The following is an 18,814-nucleotide window of genomic DNA, read 5'->3' on the forward strand; positions in this document are numbered from 1 at the left end:
AAAAAACCAAAACTTAGCAATTTATGGGAATGTAAAGGAATATAGAGAGAAGGGAAGTCAAGAGAAGAGGAGCATGAAAAATGACAAGTGAGTGGGTGATAGGGCCGCATATGGGCGAGAAAGAGAGACTAAGTACGAGGGTGACCAATCGCGTAAACGCGCGTGTCCCTATCATTAATGAGAGGCGGCAGGGCGTAACGTGCGAAAAGCGGTTGGCGAGGCGCATACGTGGCCATTCTCGCTAAAATTTAAAGATAGAAACAGTCGGCCGAGTCACTTCCAGTGGTTTCTAGGGTTATTCGAAAACTTCCCGTTACCCGCGACCGGCATGCATTTGTGTGACGGCTAATATACGTATACGGGAAAACCGACGTAACGTAAACCGATGAAGTGAGGTCGGGGGGCGAAGATGGGAACGTGCCCGATTACATTCGAGCGAACCGAGTAGCGCACGTACTCGGAGAGTGAGCCGGAGGAGCGCTTATACCGAGCCGGGAGCAAGGGTGCCGTTCGGTTACGCGGCCGCAGGCCCGTATGATCGTTGGATCGGTGAACGGCGGGTCGGTGGTTGTTGGTCCGGAGATGCAGTAGCACAGCGCGAGCCGCGCGTCGCATGTATCTTTGTCCACGCGCGCCACGAATACGCGTGTGTGTGTCGACGGCGTCGATCCCCCACCAATCGTCGTAGCCGTCCTTATTATTATTATTTATTCGATTCACATTGGAGGAAGCCCATGGAGGCAAAAGACTATAAATAGGGGACACCCCCCTCCTTTGTGAAATTGGGCACCTTTATCTTCAAAAAGAATACCTTGAATAGGAAGAAGCTCATATCATTTTCTCTCTCATTCGTCCATTCGGCCAAGGTCAGTTTCCTCTTAATATTGTTGTTTATGATATGATATATTGTTTATGACGTTTATATCTTTAGCTATCTTATCGATGAACCTTCAAACCTCTACTTTCTTTTGTCTTATCAATCTCATGAACTAAGCACATATCCTATACCCACATATAAATTCAAGTGATTATCCGATTTCGGGGTAAACAGTATTATCGTACAAGCCTTTGTATCTTCTGCCAAAAAGCTACAAAGGCCCCTCCATACTGATTGCAAGAAATTTGATACATCACCTTTTGCCTAGATTTTTCATTTTCCAGCCATTTTGCTTCATTGGGCTGTATATAATATGTATGATTCCTAATAACTCACAGATTGCTTCGATGTTAGCTAACTGTTACTTTGTCATTGTATCTTTGCATTCTCGAAAGATCTGGATTATATTCAACTATCATAGACGAAACTAGAATTTTGAGTTTATGAGTTGTAAATTCTAGAAAAGACAATTTAATGGGTTCTGGATTAATTATCTATACATATTAAGTGAATTTTTAAACGGGTTAATAGCACTTTTCGTCCCTCAATTTTTGGTAAATTTTAATGGCAAAATTACGCTCTATGTCTATTTTTGAAAATATTTATGGCACGTAGCCTATATTTTGTGTATAAACACCCGATTTAGCGCATATTTGTGTATAAACACCTTTTATACACTATTATACACTTTATATAAGGTTGATAAACACATACACTGTTATGTATAATGATTTCCCCCCCTAGGTTTATATAATGTTGTATATAATATTGTATATTGGGCTACGGGGTAAATATTTTCAAAAGCTGTATATTTTTTAAAATATCCCAAATTTTATTCCGATCTTTGTGATATCTGACTAAGCATATTTAACCTTTAATTAATTGAAATGTGCATTTTTGATCCCTTTGCCGATGAATATCACAAATTTACCATAATTATTAATCGTTCCACCGCTTAGTTACCAATATGTTATATTAAGCTTGCATTTATTCCATATTTGATGATAATATACTTCTAAAAGTAGTTCAAATATAACATATTTTCTACATAAAAGGACTAAAGATACACATTTTATTTAATTGAAGATTAAATGTCCTTTACCGGATATGACAAAGGACGAAAATCAGAATTTACTCATAATTGAGGGACCAAAAGGGGAATTACCCCTTTTTAAACACATATATTTGCCAAAGCTAGATTTTGCCGAACCCGTAGACAGGCTTGTAGCTCGGTCCCTGCCAATTATGATAAGTTGAGGTTGCATAGCAGTGACATTCAAAGATTCATAACAAATCGATTTCTAGAATAGGCAGTTTGTAATTGTTGTACTCCTTTCTGGATGGATGATCAAGTTTATTAAAAAAATGAATATAGTCTTCTCTGTTAATTGTACTAGAATTACAATACAATTGATGTAATCTGGCGATATTCTGAGCTTGATAGTGGATTGATTTTTTAGTACAAGCACCATCTTGACCCAGTCATCTATCAAAAAAGCAAAAAGGAAATTCAAGTAGTATAGCAAAAATGAACTAGTCCAGAAATGCGGGCAACATTTAGACCCTCCATGGCTGAAGCATTGAAAGTGATTCTCTAAGGTTCTGAATTTTGTATGATGTTGCTTGTTGTAATCATCAACAGACAGGGAGATCTACTGGAGGAGCCTCCAATGATTCCAGTTCACTAACTCCGTTTTCCACGAGGAACGCCATGGCCAAACCCCACGTAATGTGAACGTCCAAGTGACAATGCATTAACCACACTCCTGTTTAAGTTAATATTGTAAGCTGAATTTGTAAACATCATGTAGAATAGAGTTTGCAAAGGTTAGAAATATAAATACATAATTGTTTCCCTTTGTATTCATTTACCTGGATTATCAGCGACAAATCTGATGACTGTCCATCCATTGACGGGCACACTGGCTGTATTTCGGAAAGGGGGATCAACAAGGTTGAATTTAGCCGTATCAGTCTTTGGATTAAAGTTACCAAATCCCTCCGCAATGATGTAAAAATCATATCCATGAAGATGAATTGGGTGATTTTCAGCTGTAAAGATACTTGTCCCCTGTAAAACAACTTGCACTCGTGCCCCGTATTTCAGTTTGTACAGCTTAGTTCCTCTAATAGGTTGCCTCAGTGACCGACTTACGTTACCAGTATAATCAAATTTTACAGGCGGGTTTGCTGGGAAATTAGTTGAGAAAACCCCAGGTATGCCTTGGTGATGTGCTTGTAGCAGCGAAAAATTGGATGGTAGCACAAAAGATACATTGTTCATACTGGCAGCGAATCGAGTTCCGTTTGGACCTTGACAGTTTTTAGAGCTTGCACCTCTTGGGCAGTTCAGGAGTCCCAGCCCAACCGTGAAGAATAGATTTTCATCAATTTCAGTGGGCACCTCGACCTTTCTTGGGCTTCTGAATTTGGTTGTGAAAGCTGTCGCAGTGGCTGTGTCATTATATGCTGGTAAAGATGGGAAAACTGGATTGGTCTTGGCACAGTTGGAAGAACAAGAAGCTGTTTTGTACTCAAGTATGGCTGTGGTTGTGGTGTTATCAAAGGGGGCGCGTTGAGCACTTGCATATGCACGTGCTGCCATGTAGTATCTGGCTGCTGGCTGATCAGCTTTGATCAGGACATCCGTTGTCTGGCCTGGTCCGAGCATAAGGACTGATGTTGTGAAGGGTTTAACATAAGAGGCATCTGCTCCAACAACAGTAAGCTTATGGTTGGCCACTGTAAAGAAAAGTTGCTGATTGAGTGCAGCATTGATAACTCGAAGGAGGTTGGTTTCTCCAGAGTCCACATGGACTATGGTGGTATCTGCATAATTATGATTTCTATGAGCACAATGTCCCGAACAGGTAAGGTAAATCTTCATTTAGTGAAAGTTAGAAATTGGTCTTTATACTATGTATAAATTGCTTGATCATTTGATCTTTTAAAGAGTATTAGATGGTAATAGCGTCTTGAGTATCTGAACGGTATGCTTTAGCTTTGTTGGGGGAATTTGTAGAGTAATCTTGACTGTAGAAACAAATTTCTTGGTACACCACCTCTATAAGTCGTCTTGATTTCTGAGGCAAATTTCTTGGTACACAGTTTAAACATTCTGGGAATTAGAACTAACCTTGACGAGAACATTTGTAGAGGTCACCTGGTTGACCGTTGATGGTGTACGCATCTGATACATTAGGAGCTGCTCCTGTGCTTGTCGCTTGTCTTACAACTTCAATAGGATTTGTATCCCACCACTCACCTAGTCAACATTGACAAACTATAAGTTCAGGGAAGTTTCTAAGGGAAAAGAGAACATGAGCTAATGCAATTGTAGTAGCATTCTTTTTCAAAAATGATCAAAGCTTCTTGTAATAAGAGAAGTAAGCAGTACCAAGCAGAATTGGTGTCTCTCTTTTGGGCTTAGGAAATGGATAATGTGCTCCTTCTTTTGGGTGGATAATTAAAGCTCCATAGACAGAGGCCCTGAGCCATGAGCTGTGAGCATGCCACCAAAGAGTCCCTTCCTGTCCTTGAATGGTAAACCGATAAGTATAACTCTTTCCTGGTCTAATTGGGCACTGAGTGATAAATTCTGGTCCATCTGCCCATCCTGTTCGCATTTGTCTAACTCCATGCCTTTTGAAACACAACAAAGTGTTATAAAAAAAAAAAGTCATATGAAATATAATGGTGTCTATTTATTGGAGTAACATATATCAGTTCATTTAAGTTCTGCATGCATGAATTTACCAGTGAATGGTGGCATTGTATTGAGCTCTATTGACAACTTTGATCACTAGAGTATCCCCGTTGTTTACTTCCAGTGTTGGTCCAGGGAATTGTCCATTCACCGTTATGGTATTGTGGGTTTTGCACAGCCTCTTTACTGGTGTTGCTTGAATCTGTTACAGGAAACAGAAGTCAGTATCACGGAGTTCGTAAAAGTTACTAAATGAGAGCAAAACAAAGAAGGGAAATCTTGGATAGCTTACAACAAAATCATGGTAGTGAGTTTTCCCGGATGCTGCATTTGCAAAGAGAAGCAAAATGCACATAAAGGTTAAAGAACACAAAGGGTTGGCAATGCTGTTGAAGGACTCCATTTGTTTCCTTTTCTTACAGCTCTGTTGAGTATTAGTAGATGCAAATCAATGCTTGTTTGTGAAAGATTGGAGAGTTGAGGCTATGCTTTTATAGGGGTAGATTATATTTTGCTTCAGCACGGTCATGTTAGGGGGAAAATCTTTGTTCAACCCTGTAGATTGTAGGTGTTGGTTCACCCACTTAGCCTAGAAATTTTCATGAATAATGCTTACACTATAAGTCTTTTTCTATGAGTTTGTTATATTTGAATTTTCAAGGAACATCATCTTTATCGTTTTTGCTTAATATTAACGATGTGCTGTCATATAACAAACTAAAGTTTGTTGTTATGATTATATACCACCTATCTATCTTCCTCCATCACAAATTGAAGGGAACTTCTTCTCTTTGTTAATCTTATTAAATGCAACCAATAACTGGTGAAACAATCACCCTTTTTTTTTTTTTTCCTTTTTTTAATAATTGGTTAGCTTGCACGCACCTCGACTAATTTTATGGACTACCCGCCACTTTCCAGCGACACAGTTTCTGATAACTCTGTCCACCACAAGAATTCAAGGAAACATCATTTTTATGGTTTTGCTTAACATTAACGATGTGCTTTTATCAACAAACCAAAGTTTGTTGTTATGATTATATACCACCTATCTTCCTATATCACCAAGTGAAGGGAATTTCTTTCCTCTTTGTTAATCTTTAAAAGCAACCAAAACTGGTGAAACAATCACCTCAACCTAAGAAGGCAATAATTTCACCGCACTCCTCCTCATAGGCGAATTCAGTATTTGAACTTTATGGGCTTGAGTTCAGAATTCTACCACAACTTATAATTTACTAGGCCTAAAATCAATTATTTGTATATATTCAGTGAATTTCTTATTCAATCTAAAGCTACTGAATTCAGATCAATCCACTAATTATGCTTTACATCCGCCTCTGTCAGGACCTCCTTGATTGTAATTGGATACATATTACTATTAGATACTACTTTGATAGGTATTTGTGTAATGATTGGGGTATTATTAAATCGTCCGTAATAGTGATAGTTCTGTTTTTTAAAGATTAGAATTAAAATATGCTCTATTAACCCAGATTGGGTAGAGTTAAAGATGGCAAAAAAACTTCAATTTGTTGTGTCTATTAAGTTATCCCGTTAAACATTTTATTGGTTCCCAATTCATTTTTTTGTGCGGATTGTCCTTCAAAGGCACTGGTCTTTAATGTTTGTTCCTCAAATTGCTGATCTTTAATTTTTGTCCTTCACCTAATATCATGAGGTATGGGGTTTAATCCTGGGTCAGTCAATAAAAAAAAGTTTCAAGACAGAGTTTCGACGCAAAATTAGGCTTATTCGGGCAAAAGTTAAGCTTTAAGGTAAAGTTATGCAAAATTCCAACTAAGTAATTTTTTTTTCCTTTAACCTTAATGCAAACCTCTACCTTAAGATAGAGTTTTGTCTTAAGCCTAAAGACAAAACTCTGCCTTAAGTAGAGTTTGCGTCAAACTCTGCCTTAAGTTAAAGTTTAAAACTCTATTTTGCGAATCCAAACTCTAGCTTGCGAACCTTTTTTTTTATTTTTTGACCAAGCGGAGGTTCAAATCCGAAACCAAAGAGTTTTTAGCGAAGGGCAAAATTAAAGACCACCAACTTGAGGGACAAAAATTAAGGACCACCCCGGAATAAGGCCAATCTTGCAAATTGGCTTTCTGAATTTACTACTTTATAGAAAAGCCGGTTTCGTCGTCCATCGTCCATTAAAAAAAAAAAAAAAAAAGGGTAGGCCCCATACTAAACACCTAGCAATATATAAAAAAATAAAAAAAATAAAAAGTGGAACCCATCATCTCCAAACTCACGAAAAAAAAGTGGATCCCATATTAACAAAATCAAGCAATATCAAAAAAAAAAAAAAAAGTGAACCCCATAATAAAAAAACAAACAATGTCAAAAAAAAAAAAGTGCATCCCATATTAAAAAATTAAACAATATTCATGTAATTTTCAAAGTATCCCATTAAGTCAATAATGATGGATTCATTGCCACATGCGTATCAACCCATTAGTGGGAGCAAATGAAATTGTTGTACAACAAAAAACATGGACCCCAAATTATTGCTTTTCTTCAAAAGGTTAAGTAGCTAAACCATACAATTTTCTTTCTTTTTTTATATTAGCCTGAGATCTAATCTAGATATTGAACTGTTGTATTTGCTATTCCGCCATGTCATTTATTTGTTATGTTTACTAAAATAAATATACTTAAAATACTTATATTTTAAAATAAGATAGAATTTAATTATTTTTTCATTTTTATTCTTACTCTAATAAATGTGAAAAGAGGTTAATGTCGTAAAAGAAAAAATAATATCAAATGGAGATTAAATAATGAATAAGGTAAATTAATCAAATTATAATTCTAATTGACGTTTCCTTAAAAAAACCATGCAAAAAATAACATGACAAGTAAAATGAGCTAAACCGAGAATATTTACCAAAAATTAAAAAAATAGTAGTTCTTCGTTTAAATAGAAAATCAAATTTCTACTTTGTTTCGTTGTAAACATGTAAAATTAATTTAAAATTTTGAATTAGAATAATCCAAATCAAAATTTGATAAAAAATAATAAGTATTTAACACCTTTAAATTAATCCAATTAAAATTGAAAGAATTAACTGATGCTTAAATATTGCTATTGTTTTATCTCAAATAGAAGAAAATAGTTTCCTTTTAAACAAGTCTTCTCTTTTAAAAAGTATTAATAAATTTTTGTAGACTTTGTATTCGTAGCAAACACTAATATAATAAAGTTTTGGATACGGAGCACAAACTACAATGTTATATTAATCCTGTTTTGAACATAGTGTGTGTGTGTGTGTGTGTGTGTGTGTGTATATAAACAGTGCAAACTAATAATGTAAAAAAAAAAGGGCACCCCATATTAAAAAATCAAACAATATTCATGTAATTTTCAAAGTATCTCATTAAGTCAATAATGATGGATTCATCGCCACATGCGTATCAACCCATTAGTGAGAGCAAATGAAATTATTTGATAAAAAATAATTCTTCGTTTAAATAGAAAATCAAATTTCTACTTTGTGTGTAAACATGTAAAATTAATTTAAAATTTTGAATTAGAATAATCCAAATCAAAATTTGATAAAAAATAATAAGTATTTAACACCTTTAAATTAATCCAATTAAAATTGAAAGAATGTGTTAAATATTGTATTGTTTTATCTCAAATAGAAGAAAATAGTGTGTGTGTGTAGCAAACACTAATATATAAAGTATATATTATATTAATCCCGTTTTGATAGTGTGTGTGTGTGTGTGTGTGTGTGTGTGTGTGTGTATAAACAAAGGCAAACTAATAATGTCAAAAAAAAAGGGCACCCCATATTAAAAAATCAAACAATATTCATGTAATTTTCAAAGTATCTCATTAAGTCAATAATGATGGATTCATCGCCACATGCGTATCAACCCATTAGTGAGAGCAAATGAAATTATTGTACAACAAAAAACATGGACCCCAAATTATTGCTTTTCTTCAAAAGGTTAAGTAGCTAAACCATACAATTTTCTTTCTTTTTTTATATTAGCCTGAGATCTAATCTAGATATTGAACTGTTGTATTTGCTATTCCGCCATGTCATTTATTTGTTATGTTTACTAAAATAAATATACTTAAAATATTTATATTTTAAAATAAGATAAAATTTAATTACTTTTTCATTTTATTCTTATAAATGTGAAAAAAGATTAATGTCGTAAAAGAAAAATAATATCAAATGGAGATTATATAATGAATAAGGTAAATTAGTCAAATTATAATTCTAATTGACGTTTCCTTAAAAAAGCATGCAAAAGACAACATGACAAGTAAAATGAGCTAAATCGAGAATATTTACCAAAAATTAAAAAAATAGTAGTTCTTCGTTTAAATAGAAAATCAAATTTTTACTTTGTTTCGTTGTAAACAATGTAAAATTAATTTAACAATTAGAATTAGAATTATCCAAATCAAAATTTGATAAAAAATAATAAGTATTTAACTCCTTTAAATTAATCTAATTAAAATTGAAAGTATTAACGATGCTTAAATATTGCCATTGTTTTATCTCAAAGAGAAGTAAATAGTTTCCTTTTAAACAAGTCTTCTCTTTTAAAAAATATTAATAATTTTTTGTAGACTTTGTATTCGTAGTAAACACTAATATAATAAAGTTTTGGAAACGGAGCACAAACTACAATGTTATATTAATCGTGTTTTGAACATAGTATATATATATATATATGCATAAAAACAGTGCAAACTAATAATGTAAAAAAAAAAGGCATCCATATTAAAAAATCAAACAATATTCATGTAATTTTCAAAGTATCCCATTAAGTCAATAATGATGGATTCATCGCCACATGCGTATCAACCCATTAGTGGGAGCAAATGAAATTATTGTACAGCAAAAAACATGGACCCCATATTATTGCTTTTCTTCAAAAGGTTAAGTAGCCAAACCATACAATTTTCTTTCTTTTTTTATATTAGCCTGAGATCTAATCTAGATATTGAACTGTTGTATTTGTTATTCCGCCATGTCATTTATTTGTTATGTTTACTAAAATAAATATACTTAAAATATTTATATTTTAAAATAAGATAAAATTTAATTACTTTTTCATTTTATTCTTACTCTAATAAATGTGAAAAGAGATTAATGTCGTAAAAAAAAATCAAATGGAGATCAAATAATGAATAAGGTAAATTAGTCAAATTATAATTCTAATTGACGTTTCATTAAAAAAAACCATGCAAAAGACAACATGACAAGTAAAATGAGCTAAACCGAGAATATTTACTAAAAATTAAAAAATAGTATTTCTTCGTTTAAATAGAAAATCAATTTCTACTGTGTTTCGTTTTAAACATGTAAAATTAATTTAATAATTTGAATTAGAATTATCCAAACCAAAATTTGATAAAGAATAATAAGTATTTTAGATCTTTAAATTAATCGAATTAAAATTGAAACTGTCAACTGATGCTAAAATATTGCTTTTGTTTTATCTTAAAGAGAGGAAAATAGTTTCCTTTTAAACAAGTCTTCTCTTTTAAAAAGTATTAATAAATTTTTGCCGACTTTGTATTCGTAGCAAACATATAATATAGTTTTAGATAAGGAACACAAACTACAATATTATATTAATCGTGTTTTGAACATAGTATATATATATCTATATGCATAAAAACAGTAAAAACCTATGTATGTTTATTAGCAATACAAAATATACATATATTATCACTATCCAAACACAATTACATACACATAGATACACTATAATCTAAAGTGTTGGGCTCGTGCGCAGCACGGGCATAGGCCGTCTAGTCTAAGTATAAGTTCAGCTAGAGAAACATAAAACGACAAGCCTTGATTTGATCAATTATATCCTTTAATTAGGTGGTCGGTGAAAAAACATATTCCTCATCCTTTGACTTTTCCCTCTTTTTCTGCACAATTGAAAACCAAAAAGTGCAAAGAGAGAATCCACGTGTTATTATTTTATTTTTGATTTCTAGAAGTATTCTTCCATAGTTATAAAAAAATTATCTAACAATAGAACGAACTTAGATCGTGTGAATATGTTGTCCTTGATATTTTATCCTGCAGTGAATGATTTAATTAGGTATATCTTTAAAATTCAACAAGCTCTTCCAATAATTAACTGGGAATTAAAACAACAATTTCCAAGAGAAGAAACCCAACTTAGAGAGGAGAAGAAATAGAAATGTGTATGTTATTGTTCACCAATGTACCCTGTATATAGATATCTATAAGTTCAATGAAGGACATATCTATTCAATTTCGCATACTGTATTAGTTTATATGACCCTTTTTCGTTTATTAATCATCTAATTAGGGGCTCCAGTTAAATGAGGGACATATTTAGATCAATTATTACACAGTAGGGCATATGTTAGATAAACTTAGTATTAACGAAAGACATATATACTAAATCTCAAATACTTTAAGGACATATTTCGTCATTTTCTGTATAAAATTATACTTGGTGATTTGAAAAATTGAAATACTCTTTTAGGACCATTTCAAGTAAAATAATTCTTTTCACTCACGACTCTATAACTTTGTTTCCAAATAAACTTCTTGTTTAAACATAACATTAATTTTATGACTTTTTATGCAATTTTAATTTCAAAATACTTTTTTTAGACTTCAACCCAAATATTGTCAAGATGCCTACTAAAAGGAATTTTGATTTGCAAATAATATTCGCAAATAACATACGTTCAAACTCCTTTTTTTTATGTGCAAAAAATTATTTCTAGAAGGTGCTCTAAGCTCAGTTAGAAAATACTTTAAAATAAAAGTATTTAAAGTAGAAGTTAAAAAGGTTTATTTAAATGTCAAAAAAAAAAAAAAAAAAAACTGTGTTTAGAAAAGAAAAATGAAGTTTGTAAGCATAATTCGCTCAAATCACAAATTATGCTGATCGGAGTTATATTTAGTCTATAATACACAAATTTGCAATTGTTTTTTTTTTTTTTTTTTGACCTCCTAATCATCAAGCTCTAAAGTAACAGTTGATGAACCATTTTGCTTAATTTCTCGAAAGATCTCTCTCTTTTGTTCAATTTAGGAGTTGTAAGAAGTTGGTTGTATCAGGAGTTAGAACTAGGGGAGGAAACGATTAGACAGGACATGACACGGCTTTGGCTGACCGAGAATATGACCTTAGTTAGTAAGACTTAGAGGTCGAGGATTAGGATAGTAGTTTAGTAGGTAGTTGAGAATTATAGCACTTTATGTGGGAGAGGTAGGGACTCTTCTTCTTTTATTAGTAATACATAGTTTCGTATTCTGGGTCTTCTTCGTTTATCTGTTGCTTCATTTGTTGTGTAACTTGATTTATTTTGCTGTCTTATTGGTCTTACAATCTTGTGTCGCTTACCTTTGTTTTTAGCATTTGTCTTACTAGAATTATGCTGTTTTTGTTTTTAGCATTTCTTACTGCTGATTACCTTTTTTTGTCTTATTAGTGTAGTCACTTTATAGCATGTGAGATTCAAATTTTGCTCAAAAGTCAAATAAAATCTTCTCTGTTAATTGCAATCAAAACAATACAACTGCTTTAGTCTGGGAATATGCTGGCTCAATTCTAAGTAAGATGGTGAATTCAGTGGCAACTTTTGGCACCATCTTGACCCTGTCATCTATCACAAAAAGCAACAAAGAAAAAGGGGAAAAATGTAGTAGAGCAAAAAAAGAACTAGTCCCAAATGGGGGGAACAATATCACTTAGAATGATTAAAACAATTAAGTTGATTTCTCCAGGGCTCTGAATTTTGTATTATGTTGCTTGTTGCATTCATCAACAGACAGGAAAATCTACTGGAGGAGCTTCCAATGATTCCAATTCACTCACTCCGTTTTCCACGATGAACGCCATCGCCAAACCCCACGTAATGTGAACATCCAAGTGACAGTGCATTATCCACACTCCTGTTTAAGTAAAATATTGTTAAGTTTGTACCATTGAAATGTGACATTGTATAGAAAAGAAAGAATCTTTTGGGATATAAGTACTTGTTTCCCTATTATTTTTCTTACCTGGATTGTCAGCAACAAACCTGATGACTGTCCATCCTTTAACGGGTACACTGGCCGTGTTTCTGAGAGGTGGATCAACTAGGTTGAATTTAGCTGTATCTCTTTTTGGATTAAAGTTACCGAAACCCTCTGCAATGATGTAAAAATCATATCCATGGAGATGAATTGGGTGGTTTTCACCTGTGAAGATGCTTGTCCCTTGTAACACAACTTGCACTTTTGCCCCATATTTCAGCTTGTACAACTTAGTTGCTCGAATAGGTGGCCATAGCGACCTGCTTACATTGCCAGTATAATCAAATTTCACAGGTGGCACAGCTGGGAAATCAGTTGAGAAAACACCAGGTATGCCTCGGTGATGTGCTTGTAGAAGAGAAAAGTTGGATGGTAGCACAAAAGATACATTGTTCATACTGGCAGCGAATCGAGTTCCATTTGGACCTTGACAGTTTCTGGAGCGTGAACCTCTTGGGCAGTTCAAGAGTCCCAGCCCAACTGTGAAGAATAGATTTTCATCTATTTCAGTGGGCACCTCGACCTTTCTTGGGCTTCTGAATTTGGTTGTGAAGGATGTAGCAGTGGCTGTGTCATTATATGCTGGTAGAGAGGGGAAAACGGGGTTGGTCTTTACACAGTTGGAAGAACAAGAAGCTGTCTTGTACTCAAGGATGGCAGTGGTTGTGGTATTATCAAAGGGGGCGCCTTGAGCGCTTGCGTAGGCACGTGCTGCCATGTAGTATCTGGCTGCTGGCTGATCAGCTTTGATCAGGACATCCGTTGTCTGGCCTGGTCCGAGCATAAGGACTGATGTTGTGAAGGGTTTAACATAAGAGGCATCTGCTCCAACAACAGTAAGCTTGTGGTTGGCCACTGTAAAGAAAAGTTGCTGATTGAGTGCAGCATTGATAACTCGAAGGAGGTTGGTTTCGCCAGAGTCCATATGGACTATGGTGGTATCTGCATAAACATGATTCTATGAAAACATGTCCTCAACAGGTAAGATATCTAATCATAACTTAGTGAACACTAGCATAACATCTTTAGGTGGAAATTAGTATTCGATCTTTTAAAAGTATTAGATGATTTCATTTTCTTGAGTATTTGAACAAAATCTTTTGGCTTTCTGAAGTAATCTTGACTATGTGTAAAAAAGAGTCGAGATACAACCTCTATAAGTCTTTTTTTAATTTCTGAGTCAAATTTCTTGGTACACTGTATCAAATATTCTGTGAGATTAGAACTAACCTTGTTTGGAACACTTGTAGAGGTCACCTGGTTGACCATTGATGGTGTATGCATCAGATATATTAGGGGCTGCTCCTGTTCTTGTAGCTTGTCTTACAACATCAATAGGGTTCGTATCCCACCATTCACCTGATCAGCATTTCCAAAACTATCATTTCAATGAAATTTCTAAGGGGAAACAGAATATGAACAAATGCATAACTAGTATTCTCTTATAGAAATGGTCAAAGCTTCTGGTGTTAAGAGAAGGTAAGAGTGGTACCTAGAAGAATTGGTGTTTCTCTTTTGGGCTTAGGAAATGGATACTTTTCTCCTTCTTTTGGGTGGATAATTATAGCTCCATAAACAGTAGCCCTTAGCCATGAGCTGTGGGCGTGCCACCAAAGTGTCCCTTCTTGTCCTTGAATTGTGAAGCGGTAAGTGTAACTCTTTCCTGGTCTAATTGGGCACTGAGTGACAAATTCTGGTCCATCTGCCCATCCTGTTCGCATTTGTCTAACTCCATGCCTTTTGAAACAGCAAAGTGTCATAAAAAAACAGTCATATGAAATATAATGGTGTCTATTTATTGGAGTAACACATATCAGTTCATTTAAGTTCTTCATGCATGAATTTACCAGTGAATGGTGACATTGTATCGAGCTCTATTGACAACTTTGACGACTAGAGTATCACCATTGTTTACTTCCAATGTTGGTCCAGGGAATTGTCCGTTCACAGTTATGGTATTATGGGTATTGCACAGCCTCTTCACTGGTGTTGCTTGAATCTGTTCGAGAAAAGAAAAAAAAAGGGTGAGTACCGTAGAATTTATAAATGTTACGTAGCAAATAAGAAAGGGAAATCTTGGATAGCTTACAATAAAACCATGGTAGTGAGTTTTCCCGGATGCTGCATTTGCCAAGAGAAGCAAAATGCACATAAAGAAGAAAGAACACAAAGGGCTGGCAATGCTTTTGAAGGCCTCCATATTTTCCTTTTCTTCTGAAACTCTGTTTGAGTATTACTAAAGATGCAAATCAATGCTTGTTTGTGAAAGATTGTAGAGTTGAGGCTTTGTTTTTATAGGGGAAAAAGAAGAGATTGAGGTTGACAGATTATGTTTTCAAAAGTTAGTTAAACCTTATGGAACTAATTGGTTCACCCACTTACCCTATCTAACTGCTGAAATTTTAGTCTTTTTCTCTGAGTTGGTTATATTTTCAATCATAAACATTAACGATGTGTTGTTATCCAACAAACTGTAGTTTGTGGTTATGATTATATACCACCTTTGTACGTAATAAATAAAAATTATATACCACCTATCTTCCTCTTTCACACTGACTAAAGGAAACATGAAACATCTGCACCTTAAGTGCAACCAAAACTAATGAAAACAACCAGCTTTGACCAAAAAGGAAATTGTATGCATTTACATCTCCAAATCAAGAAAGTGTTAAAAGTAAAATTATTTCTTAAGAAAGGATAAAAACTGAAGGTTAGACTGATGAAATCAAGATTGCGTATTTGATTCATTCTTTTTTTTTTGCAAGGGCTCAACATATTAATGCATACTGGGTCTTACGTTTACTACAGTACTTCTTTTTCTTTGTTATACTCGTGAAGAAAATCTTTGGCGAAATTAAAATCCTACGTTGTGAGGGTGTGTTTGGTACAAAGGAGAATGTTTTTTCTTTTCATGAAATTTTCTTACTTATTTTTTAGTGTTTGGCAAATAAGTACAAATTATTATCCAAAGAATATATATATATATAATTGCAGGATATAGGCCAGTTAATGTGACAGCCTAAAAAACCAGCATTCGCATTTATCTTTATCCTCATTTTTTTTGCCTTTATTGTATTAATTAATTAAGTAGTAAAAAAATTAATCGACATTTCCTTTCCGAATTGTTCTGTCCAATTTTTAAACGTCGTCTCCCAAAATCTTACTTTTCTCTCTCCTTATACGGTCAAACCTCTCTATAATTGTCATTCGTTATAATAACATTTCACTATAACGGCCTGATTTTCTCTGAAATCGATTTTTCATGTTATAGTTTACTTCTCTAAATGTAGATTCGCCTACAACAAAAGAATGACATCCGTTATAGGGGTACACTCTTTGTAAAATTACCTCTCTGTAACAGCCATACTCAAATAACGTGTAATAATATTTTGTAAAATATATTATGTGACAACAAAAGTGTCGATGAAGAGCCTCAACTCATCAAGCTTGGAGATAGAAGAGTCAAATGGTAAGCACTTAGACAGCCTTCAAGGGAAAGCTATTGAATTTTTTTTTTGCTGAAAGTTTGGACAAATTTTTTCATCAGTTGAAGCGTTATATTATCACTAAGAGACTAGAATTTACGAAACAGCCTACAATTGTAGAGTTCTTACGTCAAACTTGAAATATTTAAATTCTCAATTAATTTAAAATGCATATGTTCCATATATTTTAATTCTTTATCTGTGTGGTACAACTAGTTATGGATTTAGTAGCAATTTATTAGTCTTTTTAATTTTTAATTTATGAGATATAAAAATCAATTGAGATTTTAAAATTTACAAGTATATTGTTTTCGTTTATAGCATAAAAAGTACAAAAAGTTAATTGTTTGCGTACTTTTATTTATAATAGCTAAATGAGATCTAAATATCGAATGTCAGTATACATGCATAACAAAGACCTCATTATAGCAGCCATGAAATTTTCGGACAAACTCTGCCACTATAGAGAGGTTTGACTGTAGTTATTAGTAAATTAATCCCCATCTATTCCTACTCCACATTCCCAAGTCCCTTTCCTCCATTCAATCCCATTTCTTTGAAACTTTCATATCCATCCATTTTAAATACTGATTACTTCTACTATTGTGGAATTTCTTTGCTTATACGCTGCCAATTCCTTTGTTGTTTACTGAGGATCAATATAGAATTTTTTTGCTTTTCATTTAATCTAATTATTATTTTATATTTATATTCATATTCATCTGTTTCTAATGCCGATAACTTCTAATATTGTAGAGTTCCTTTGCCTATACGCTGCTATTTCCTTTGTCATTTACTGACAATCAATATAGAATTCTTTGCTCTTTATTTAACCAAATTGTTAATTATGTTTCGATTTTTAACATTACTTTGAATTTAAATTGATATCACTATGTTGTTGTTTCAAACATGCTTTTGGAGAAGCAGTAGGTTTTTGAACGTGCTTAGAATTTTCAACAATAAAGGTAATAGAGTTGATGGATTACATAAGTAGTTTAATTCTCTCCTTTGCGGTCATTGACACTATTGTTTACGTAATTTTTATTTTTGTACATGTATATATTCTTATGTTTGGCTTTTAACGCTTTCATTTTTGGGTATGATTCTGCTTTTTAAGGAAAACAATTCCCTCTCGTGTACATGTATAGTGTCGCTCCAATACTTTCTTTTTCTCTTCAATTTATTTTATTAATTATAGGAATGATAAGAGGAACTAATGAAGGAAAATAACATATTTTTTTGTTTCTTAATCATTTTTTCCTTATAATTTATTTTAAGATTTTTATGTACAACTTACTTATGTATTTTTATTTTTTGTTTTGTTTTTGGTATTTATGATAATTTGATCTCTTATGTTTCTACTACATTAACAAAAGACCATTTCATAAATTTGTGTATAGTGTACGCGGCAAGGATAAAGAATTCATTCCTTTTTATGTATAATATAATATAAATATATATTTAGGACAAATTCTACCATCAGCGAATATATAGAAGATAGAAAAAAATGATAAAAAAATGATTAAAGAGTAATATTTTTATATCATTCATTATCTTTCAATTTAAGTTGGATATCGTCAACATCTATAATTTTTACGAGAACCTGCCTTTTGTTACTTAGTATTAACTTTAAGTTGAAGTATTCTAAACATTTCTAATTTTTACAACAATATGCCGTTTGTTATTTTTAATATTCAAATATTGGAGAAGGATTTTTTGCAAGTTCAATAAGGTTATTTATGACAGCACGAGGCGCAAGCATATTTACTAGTTTATATATAATTTAGGGAAACACGTAGTGTGTCGTGTAGGGGTGGTGATCGGGGTACAAGGGCATGGGGCCAGGGTGGAGAATTAGAGAGTAGAGAAGAGACAATCGAAATGATACTTATGGAACTTATTTTTCTTACTTCCACAAGGAAACATTATTTCCGGACTTTTAAGCTATCCATTCTTACCTTATCAAAAAAAAAAATTCTAAAAAAAAATTATTTTCCAAACAGTTAGATTGATCAAACATGAGAAAATTAGAAAAAATTTACTTCATATCAAACACACCAGAAGTCCCTAAATGAGATAGTTGGATTGCTATTTGGTCATTGAATGGATGATGATCAGAATTTTCAGAAAGTGACAGTTTGGTCGTTAAAGATTATAACTAAAGTATGGTTATAAGAACGTAGATAGGATTAAGTCTAATGATGATGAAGTTAAAAGACTGCAAAAGTCTTCTTCTGTTTGGTTTGTCTATTAAAGTAATCCGTTAAAGATTTAATTGGTTTGTATTCTAAACTATAAGTTCTGTTAGAGAAACCTACAAAAAAAAAAAAAAAATGATTTGATCATTGATGTCCTTAAGTAGGTGGTCTGTCAAAAGACACAATCTACTCCTCCTCCTACAACCCCCGTGCCTTGACTTCTTGTCTTTCTTTTTCATTTTGTACCCATTTAAAAAGAAGGAAGAAAGACGTACTTACGTACGCTATGTTAGTAATGCACGTGTTACTATTTTATTCTTTTTCTTTCTAGAGAGGTAGGTCTTCCTTAGTTGAATTGACCATAATATTTGTAATTTGAAAATATGTAGCACAAATGTGCACGGCAGGGATGTCATCATTTGATAAATACATCGAATTACCTTATTGAAACTGAAAATTTTGATGTTTCAATATTTAGTACTCCCTCCGTCTCAATA

General features: G+C 33.2%; 2 protein-coding genes across 2 annotated transcripts; both read right to left on the reverse strand.

Annotated features, from left to right (window-relative positions):
* Positions 1–2,020: 2,020 nt before the first annotated feature.
* On the reverse strand, positions 2,021–5,054 carry LOC132066909 (laccase-12-like). The gene is made up of 6 exons (XM_059460100.1): positions 4,876–5,054; positions 4,634–4,785; positions 4,275–4,519; positions 4,014–4,142; positions 2,750–3,706; positions 2,021–2,643 (listed from the first exon to the last, which is right to left on the reverse strand). The coding sequence occupies exons 1-6, from the start codon at positions 4,984–4,986 to the stop codon at positions 2,513–2,515; spliced, it is 1,725 nt and encodes a 574-aa protein (XP_059316083.1). The 5' UTR covers positions 4,987–5,054; the 3' UTR covers positions 2,021–2,512.
* A 7,038-nt stretch (positions 5,055–12,092) lies between these two features.
* Positions 12,093–14,901, reverse strand: LOC132068395 (laccase-12-like). The gene is made up of 6 exons (XM_059461967.1): positions 14,724–14,901; positions 14,482–14,633; positions 14,127–14,371; positions 13,865–13,993; positions 12,620–13,576; positions 12,093–12,511 (listed from the first exon to the last, which is right to left on the reverse strand). Exons 1-6 carry the CDS (start codon positions 14,832–14,834, stop codon positions 12,381–12,383), a joined length of 1,725 nt encoding a protein of 574 aa, XP_059317950.1. The 5' UTR covers positions 14,835–14,901; the 3' UTR covers positions 12,093–12,380.
* Positions 14,902–18,814: the final 3,913 nt, after the last annotated feature.

This window comes from Lycium ferocissimum, chromosome 8 (assembly GCF_029784015.1).
Source record: "Lycium ferocissimum isolate CSIRO_LF1 chromosome 8, AGI_CSIRO_Lferr_CH_V1, whole genome shotgun sequence".
In the NCBI taxonomy this organism is placed as follows: Eukaryota; Viridiplantae; Streptophyta; class Magnoliopsida; order Solanales; family Solanaceae; genus Lycium; species Lycium ferocissimum.

Excerpts from the sequence above, each read along its gene's own strand:
- LOC132066909 (XM_059460100.1), bottom strand. The coding sequence starts at position 4,986 with ATGGAGTCCTTCAACAGCATTGCCAACCCTTTGTGTTCTTTAACCTTT. Across the intron at positions 4,143-4,274 it reads AGAGACACCAATTCTGCTTG|GTGAGTGGTGGGATACAAAT; the intron begins GTACTGCTTACT and ends AATGTTGACTAG. Across the intron at positions 3,707-4,013 it reads CTACAAATGTTCTCGTCAAG|ATACCACCATAGTCCATGTG; the intron begins GTTAGTTCTAAT and ends ATAATTATGCAG.
- LOC132068395 (XM_059461967.1), bottom strand. The coding sequence starts at position 14,834 with ATGGAGGCCTTCAAAAGCATTGCCAGCCCTTTGTGTTCTTTCTTCTTT. Across the intron at positions 14,634-14,723 it reads CTCACTACCATGGTTTTATT|ATTCAAGCAACACCAGTGAA; the intron begins GTAAGCTATCCA and ends TTTCTCGAACAG. Across the intron at positions 13,577-13,864 it reads CTACAAGTGTTCCAAACAAG|ATACCACCATAGTCCATATG; the intron begins GTTAGTTCTAAT and ends ATGTTTATGCAG.